General features: G+C 51.1%; 1 protein-coding gene across 3 annotated transcripts in view; it reads right to left on the reverse strand.

Moving 5' to 3' along the window:
- The window catches only part of adam9a (ADAM metallopeptidase domain 9a), a 24,346-nt gene extending 15,119 nt beyond the window's left edge, over window positions 1-9,227 (reverse strand). For 2 of the 3 annotated variants that reach the window (XM_082556025.1, XM_082556024.1), the window contains exons 1-2: window positions 8,805-9,226; window positions 2,702-2,802 (exon numbers count right to left, since the gene is read on the reverse strand). In XM_082556025.1, the coding sequence (XP_082412151.1) occupies window positions 2,702-2,802; window positions 8,805-8,889 (186 nt within the window). In that variant the 5' untranslated portion in view covers window positions 8,890-9,226. Of the gene's footprint in view, window positions 1-2,701; window positions 2,803-8,804 lie in introns of all 3 variants that reach the window. The other variant, XM_082556023.1, reaches the window with a different exon arrangement.
- Window positions 9,228-9,456: the final 229 nt, after the last annotated feature.

Consider the following 9,456-nt stretch of genomic DNA (forward strand, 5'->3'; position numbering starts at 1 on the left):
GTCGCCATGTTGGATTCACAGCCACGGCGCTCAGAGAGCGACGCGTCCTTCAAAGCTGGTTTGGTACATGAGCGCCGGGATTAGCGCTTCGATCCTCACGAGGAGCATGTTAGCTAACGGCGCTAACTAACAGCACAAACACGCTGACACTAGCGTCCGATATGTGGCAGACATACAGTCGCTCCCAGTAGCGGTTACCTTTGTACCCGTGATGTTTGCGGGCTCCACTTCCTGCTCCGTGTTGTGGGTTATTTCGGATCGAGGGATGAAAACGGAGCTCCTCCAGGTTTCATTTTCACCTCGTTTTAGCACAAACGGCTAAAACAGCCTGTGTTAAAGACGCACTCCATCTGCTGTGAACAAAGACTTCGTCGACTCGAGTCGCCCTGCTGACACAACTAACTCTGCCAGCTCGAGCACGAGCTGCCAAACATCTGCACTGACAGCACGCCATCGCCTCCATCACGCATCCCACTGCTCGCCGAGCAGGTCACCTGAGCCTCTGACTCACCTGGCTCTGTGTGTGTGTGTGTGTCTGTCTGTGTGTGACAGCAGAACTATAATTAGCGCACACAGACAGCTGGTGTGGACAGGAAGTCAGCGGTGGTCTCCATCGTCCAGCTGCCAGCAGCAGCTCATCCGTCCTCTAACACAGCAGGGGTCAGAGGTCGGGTAAATCTGTAAACATACCTTGGCATCGTCATGGAAACGGTTCAAGCTCAAACTCATTAAGCAGAGCTGCTGCTGGTTCTGGCTCGGTCAGCGTTCCCGTGGCGCCTCGCAGAGTCAGCTGACCTTGTTTTTGTAACGTTTGTGGAGCCAGGTATCTGATGACATCACCAGGTGTATGTACCTGTGCAGCCAGCGGGTATCCGTTCTCAGCTCCTCTGTGGGCCACGAACCCCGAGGAAGCCATCGGCGCCGAGAGCAGTGAGGTCATCACTGTGGCGCCCTGTTTTTGTCCGACGTGGCTCCACAGGTGAGCTCTTCCCCCGTCAGCTGTTTCCACAGGAAGTGGGCGATGCTGACGAGTTTCAAAGAAAGTTCACGTTCAACAGTTTCACACAGTAAAACGTGGAAAAACGTGGTGATGCGAGCACGCTCACATCACACGATCCTGGGAATGATCAGCTGTTTGTGACACAGCTGGAGGATAATCGGCGCCGAGCACAGCGACGCGTTAGCCACGAGTCTCTGCGAGCAGCGACACACCCACACACACACAGACACACACACACACACACACACACAGACACACACACACACACACACACACACAGACACACACACACAGACACACACACACACACACACACACAGACACACCCACACAGACACACACACACACACACACACACACACACACACAGACACACACACACAGACACACACACACACACACACACACACACACACACACACACAGACACACCCACACGATCAGATTTACTCCAGGTGGAAGTGTTAGACTGGAGCTGAGCACACACACACACACACCCACACACACACAGACACACACACACACACACAGACACACACACAGACACACACACACAGACACACACACACACACACACACACAGACACAGACACACACAGACACACACACACACACACACACACAGACACAGACACACACAGACACACACAGACACAGACACAGACACACACACACACACACACACACACACACACAGACACAGACACAGACACACACACACACACAGACACAGACACACACAGACACACACACACACACACACACACACAGACACACACACACACAGACACACACACAGACACACACACACACAGACACACACACACACACACACACACACACACACACACAGACAGACACACACAGACACACACACACACACACACACACACAGACACAGACACACACAGACACACACACACACACACACACACACAGACACAGACACACACAGACACACACACACACACACACACACACACACAGACACAGACACACACAGACACACACACACACACACACACACACACACACACAGACACAGACACACACAGACACACACACACACACAGACACAGACACACACAGACACACACACACACACACACACACAGACACACACACACACACACACACACACACACACACACACACACATCTGCAGACTGCAAACACACTCATGTCTCCACAACACTTTCACAGGGGTGTTATCTCTGCGCAGACTGCACATGCCAGCAGAGTGTGTCATCGTGTGTGTCTGTGTGTGTGTGTGTGTGTGCGTACGTGTGTGTGTGAGCATGTTGCAGCATGCAGGGAGGGACAGCAGCGCGGGCGCAGCGAGCGTGTTTAAACGAAGCCTGCAGGCGTGCTGCTTCATGGACGTTGTGTTCGTGGCGAGCCAAACACGGTTTAAAGCTAATGTTTAAAATCTGTGTGCACAGTCACATCAGTCAAACAACACGATCCATCAGTTTGGAGTCAGCAGCTCGCCTGACGCAGACTGGGGTCACAATAATCTGAGCTTCTTCGTGTGATGGACCAGCAAAGATGGAGTCTGCCCGCCTACGATTCCATGGCTGGTTCTGACCCGGAGCTAGCAGCGCTGCTTCCTGTGTGCTCTCATCATCGTCTTACGTGAACTTCTCTGTGTGATCTGGAAACAGGTAAGTGGAAATGAACTAGAAATAAAAACCTCCAGACCTGATTGGGCAGTCTTCCATTCACGTCCCTCCTCAGCCTGCCTCCGATTGGTCGAGGGACAGTCAGCTGATAGGAGGACAGGTGCTCGGTCTGGTGAGAGTCTGCAGGAGGAGACGGGAAACGAATCAGTTCAGCTTGCTCTGTAAACAAGTTCAAATCCTTTGCCACAGCCTCAGAACTGAACACATCATTTGGTGTGCACGTGTCGGGAACGCGAAGATTTTACTGCACAAAACATCGCATCAGCTGAGAGGAGGCCTGTCACCTGACTCAGGACTCGTTCATGAAGTGCTTTACAAACCCGAACATCACGGCTAACAGCTGGATTTTCCTGTTTGAGTGCCGCTGACCACACAGCCAACAGCCACTTCCTGTTAAGGACACGCACAGTGGACGGTCCATGTTTAACATGAACTCATCGCTGCAGCGCGACGGTGATCCTCACACCAGGGCAAAACGATTATTTTCCTAATCGATGATTCGACGATTCATTTTGATTCGATTCTCTCCCCATTATTTGTGTATCAACTTCACATTTACTAATTTATGTATCTCAATGAAAAACACAAATTTCTTCATCTGGACACCTTTTAATAAAAACATGCCCATACTGTAGAACTGCGTGTTCGGGTGGAGTGATTGAAGTCGACTGCGGCTGCCTCATTCATGTTGCCGCTACTCGCTGCCGCCATCTCCGTTTTGAAAGTGACGACGCATCGACACGTTTTTTGCGTATTTTACGTGTTGACGTAATTACGTCGACGCGCCGTCCCAGCCCTACCTCACACTGACGTTTAGTTTCTGTCCTCACTTTCCTCTGCGCTATCGATGATGTCACTAGTTAGCCAACATAAGCTAATGTGAGTCTGTTAGCCACAACCAACCAGGTGACATCACGTCCTGTGCTGACAGACGATGGCGCTAGAAATGTTTTTAAAGCTTCACAGTTACGTCTGTGTCGGTGTCACACGTGATCCACAGACACGATCCAGAACCTGGATTTTACGCACATGAAGCTCATCTTTATGTCTCTGGTCCTGCTCTACTTCCTGCGTGCGGTTGTGTTTTCCTGGTTTAAGCTCAGCCGGGTGTGTTTCCACACACTGCAGTCTGAGGAGCATCAGTGAATCCTCATTCCAGCCGTCCCTGCACACCATCGCACCACATTCTCTCTCCGGATTTCCTCCTCGATGGGAGGCGGGACTTTTGAACCCGCCACCCCGGCCTGTGAGGTCTGCTGCTGACATTCGGCCTCACCCGTCTTCTGTTTTCCTTCTTTGAGCTGATAAAGTAAAGCAAACATGCTCAGAGCATCATGACGGCCTGTTTGGAAATGAGCTCAGTGAAAGAAAATAAATCCAGCCGCAGAGCTTTAAGCTCCTTACGGCGCTGCTACAACAGCTCCACTGTTTCCTCTACAGCAGCTGAAAGCGTCCTCAGCAGCTCCTGTTGGTAACAAAGCAGCTGATCCACACACAGGTATCAGTGTCACACTGCAGCTCAAATCACACATTTCAAAGGAAGCTCTGAACTGTATTTTGTTCCTCGGGAGAAGAAAATCCCAAGTGGTGGCCTGTCAAACACACACGCACACACTCGCTCGCTCGCTCGCACGCACTCACGCACGCACACACACTCGCACACTCACACACACACAGTGTTCTTCATTTCTCGCCATCTGCTCACAACTGACAGCATGGTGTCCAACACGAGTGTGTGTGTGTGTGTGTGTGCATTAATCTGTAGCCACGGTAACACCTGCAGTCCGACGTTAACGACCTCGCCGTCCTGAAGCTGGGCAGGAAGCCTCCAAACAGGAAGCACTCTCACTGCTTCCTGCTGGCTTGTTTCTCGTCATGTCAAGAGCTGCTGCTCATCCCTGCCAAAGGGAGCCCAGAAGGAAAACCCTGGAAAAGCGACTCCAAAGATAATCTCAACCACAGATTTTAAAAAAGCTAAATCAGGTGGAACCATGAGGAACACGGGGACGAGCAAAAAGCTCTGAGAATAAAATACAGTAAAAACTAAATGAAGACTTGAGTAGAAACACGATAAACCCCAAGAAACAGATTTAAACACAGAAGGAGAAGCTGCGATCAGCCACGCAGGAGGAGGAGCCTCGCCACCCCGATCAGACTGTATTTAAAAGATGGCCGCACCCTCTCTGATGTACTGCCAAATGACTCGCCCTCTGCTGGGCGCTGAGAAAACTGCAGGTTCACATTATCAGACCCTGAAGCTGCTTTCATTGTGATTACGGTCTGTAGGTCCAAGAAAAACACCATGAGTCATGTGTGGCGTGGGTGTGGTCCTTGGCCAGCTGCAGAGGAGGCGTGACGCAGTGAGCTCCCGGGGCGGCGCAGGGGCGGGGTGAACAGGTGTGCTGGGATCTGACAGTGATTGTGTCTCTTTATGTGTTGGCAGTGACAGACGGAGACGGAACGTGACAGCAGAGAAAGAGAGCGCGGAGTATATGTGTCCACTACAACCCGAGCTTAATAAAAAGTTCTGCACTGTCAAAAGTCGCTCCGGCTGGTATTTCTTGGGTCCACCGTTACATCATGATTCAGGGAAACTGTGAGTGTGTGTGAGTGTGTAAGTGTGTGATTCATTCAGACTGGACGACTCAGTGGAAACTTCTCACAGAAAGGACTGGTTTCATTTTTTATCTGATTTTTCTTTCCCCTCTCCGTGAATCGCTACCTTATTGTGGTGGAGTTGTGTGTGTGTCCCAGGGAAATTGGTCCTGGGTGAGGGACCAGACAAAGAGCGCTTCAGAAGACCCTTATGAAGACAACATCGAGGGAACAGTTTACCCTGCCCGGGATAGGGTTACCGGGGCCCCGGCCTGGAGCCAGGCCCGGGGAGGGTGCCCGAGGGCGAGCGTCTGGTGTCCGGGCCCAAAGAGGAGACATGGAAGTGGAGACTCTGTTGTCTCCACCTGGGAGACTTCAATGCTCACGTGGTTAATGACAGCGAGACCTGGAGGGGCGTGATTGGGAGGAACGGCCTCCCTGATCTGAACCTGAGCGGTGTTCTGTTATTGGACTTCTGTGCTAACCACAGTTTGGCCATAACGAACACCTTGTTCGAACATAAGAGTGTCCATAAGTGCACGTGGCACCAGGACACAGGTCGATTTTGTAATCGTATCACCAGACCTGCAACCATATGTTCTGGACACTCGGGTAAAGAGAGGGGCTGAGCTGTCAACTGATCACCACCTGGTGGTGAGTTGGATCAGGTGGCGGGGGAGGACGCTGGATAGACCCGGTGCACCTAAACGCGTAGTGAGGGTGTGCTGGGAACGTCTAGCAGAGGCCCCAGGCTGCAAGATCTTCAACGCACACCTCCGGCAGAGCTTCAACAGCATTCCAAGGGAGACTGGTGAAGAGGGAGCTGAGTGTAAAAGCGAAGCTCTCAATTTACCGGTCGATCTACGTCCCTACCCTCACCTATGGCCACGAGCTGTGGGTAGTACCGAAAGAACGAGATCGCGGATACAAGCGGCGGAAATGAGCTTCCTCCGAAGGGTGGCTGGCCTCTCCCTTAGAGATAGGGTGAGAAGTTCGGCCATCCGGGAGGGTCTCAGAGTAGAGCCGCTGCTGCTCCACATCGAAAGGAGCCAGCTGAGGTGGTTCGGGCATCTGACAAGGATGCCCCCTGGGCGCCTCCTGGGTGAGGTGTTCCAGGCATGTCCCACCGGGAGGAGGCCCCGGGGCAGACCCAGGACACGCTGGAGAGATTATATCTGTCGGCTGGCCTGGGAACGCCTTGGTGTTCCCCTGTATAAGGTTACTGTTCTATGCAGGCGATACACAGCTGTACGTGTCACTTCCTGTGTGTAGCCTGTGTTCACAGTTTCTACTCCAAACTGACTCAGAGACACTGGTCCATGCTTTCAGTTAGAGTATTGTAACGTTCCGTTTGCAGGACGTGACCACAGACATGTGACCACGTGGCCCTGGGACTGAACGCCATTGGCTCCCAGTTTAAGACAGAATCCTGTTGGTTCGCCTCTCTGACCTCATCACGGCTCTCAGCTGCACACCGTTTCCTCTCTGTCAAGTTTTATTTGCAGCTTTCAGCGTAAGCCCACACAGGTTTTTATGTTTGTGTCCTCAGCGTTTAGCATATTCAATATTAATGTAATCAAATGTACTCTATGCATAAAACTGTCATAGTGACATCAGACATCCAAACAGGAGCTGTTAAAGCTTTCCTTTGATGGTTAAAGAGGGTTTCTGCTCTCACACAAACCTCTGCACTGTGGCATGACCGCCTGACTTGCTCTAAAATCACATCGCAGAACAGGAAATCACAACTGATTAATATCAGATTCATGTGCAGAAACCTCAAACCGAGCAAAGAAGAGTTTCCCGTCTTCCTGTTTCCTAGATCTGTCAGCTCCCAGGGGTTTTCAATAAGTTAGCGTGTGTGAACATTAACGATGGTCTAAGAAAGACTCACAAATACGGGAACAAATGGAAACGATCCGCCTGCAGATTGGTAGATATGACTATGATGAAGAAAAACGGCACTTTCAGGCTGAGGATGGAAACGCTGCACTGGTCTCAGCACGCTAGTTATTCAGCTCCGCTCAGCTGGAACCAGAACCAGGCGCTGAACAGGAAGGAACCGCGCGGTTTGGTCACCTGATAGCTCAGTGTGGCTGTTCTCACAACTGTTTCAATAAAGTTTCCAGAAAGAAAAGGCAGCTCTGACGAAAGCACGCCTGAAAACTGAAACCCACCGCTCAGTAAAGTAAGCACCACTTCCTCCTGGGAGATCCCAGCTTCCTTTCCCAGGCCGGAGCAGGAGTAAAATCTGCTCCGGCCTGAGTGCTCACGCTCCACTTTCCCCCTCAGACCTAAGTTCAGCTCAGAGAAGCTCTGAGAGGATCCATCAGCAGGTCCAGGTCACTAAGGCTACGTTCACACTGCAGGTGAAAGCGCATGAAATCCGACTTTTTCAACCCTCTGCGACTCATATCCGATCACGGTGTGACAGTGTGAACGGCACAAATCCGACCTGGGTCACTTCCGTATGTGGTCCTGAATCCGACACATATCTGATGTTTTAGAAAGCGACTGCTGTTTGACGGTCACGTCGCATTAAATCCGTCTTTTACGTCCCTGACACAAGACAGACGCCGATTATCAGCGCCGGAGAAGACATCGCGAACGCTTCCTGTCCGTCCAGTACAACTGCTGGGAAGACAGTGTTGGAGAAACGTGAACATTTCATTTGTTCTGTATAAACTTCTGACAGAAGTTATTTTGTTATGTAAATAACAAAATAACTTTATAACTTAAAGCAAAATTGGGAAACGTAAAGACTGTTTGTTCTGGGTCTAAACAGCGCGCTGTGTGTGACGTCTTCTTTTGCGCATGCGGCCGCTTTGAGCGTTTGCTGTCGCATTTTATTTGTAGTGTGAACGAGCAGACAAAACAATCGGATTTGAGCATTAAGACCTGCAGAGTGAACGTAGCCTATATGATCTGCTGCTGGTTTGGATCGCTCTGTGCAAAAGTCCTGAGCCTCAGCTTCACCACACCGCTCTCGGGTACTTGGACACCTGAGCAACAGTTAAACTAACTGGCTTTAAACAGCTGGAGGATTACAGAGGAGCGCTGCATCAGAGGAGAGGCTCGGGCCTCGGTCATCCTTATTTCCCGTCTAAGCCCCGCCCCCATTCTCTTTCGTCTGATTGGCTGACTTTAGGAAGCCGCAGAGGGGCCCGACCCAGTGCTTTACCTTACTTTTGCACACGCGCCCGTCACTTTGTGAAACTCTGGCCACATTTAACATGAAACCTTAGAGCTAACTAGATCAGATGGAACCTCAGCGTGCTGCGTAAACTCCTACCTGTGCACACCTGCGTGCTCACAGAGGGAGGCAGGAGCCAGAGTCGGTGTAACCGTCCTCTCACTCCGATGAAGATTAAACTTGGACACATTTATAGAAACATTTCAGATATTTGTTCGCAGTGACCGTCAGAGCAGCTGAGGGTGGACTACACCTCCCGTGATGCCCCGGGTCAGTGTCCCTCACAGGGCCCGATAAACCTCCCACTCAGCGTGCTCTTCCTCACCCCTCTCACCTCTGCAGTGGCCGTTTCCGATGAACAGCAGGAGGAAGAGGAGCCAGCTGATGCCCAGCAGCTCCACTATCCCTCCCATCTTCATCCTCCTCTTCTTCTCTCCTGAATTAAAGTGCCTCCTCTCCCTCCGTGTGTTACTGCAGTCTGCGCTCTCTCTGTCTCCCCCCGCGGAGCTTCATGTTCAGCACCCAGAGCAGCTTTTCTTCCTCGGCCGGGCCATGGCAGCCTGTTCCGGGTCTACACCGTCCGCGAGCTTCCCGCCCGGACCCCAAAATGTCCCAGAGGTCAAAGGTCAGCCCCGAGTGTGTGAGGATGTTTGCTCTGAGAAGTCCCGTCCGAGCTGAAGCGCGTCTGATATTTCTCTCCTTGGAAACTCGACTGAAGCTGAAGCAAGCTGGCGGAAACAGCCGCAGCTTCCTGTGCGGTTCTTCAAAATAATAGCATCAAGACCAATCATCTCAAGAGGAGCAAAACTAAAATCATAAAATTAAAATCAAGTCCGTCTTAATAATGTTCCAGTAAGGCAAGGCAAGGCAAGGCAAGTTTATTTGTATAGCACAATTCAACAACAAGGTGATTCAAAGTGCTTTACAGAGACATTAGAAACAAGAACAAATAAAAAGCATGATTTAAAATTGAATAAAACAAGCAA

The sequence above is a fragment of the Aulonocara stuartgranti genome (genome assembly GCF_965226115.1).
Source record: "Aulonocara stuartgranti genome assembly, chromosome: 12".
Taxonomy (NCBI): domain Eukaryota; kingdom Metazoa; phylum Chordata; class Actinopteri; order Cichliformes; family Cichlidae; genus Aulonocara; species Aulonocara stuartgranti.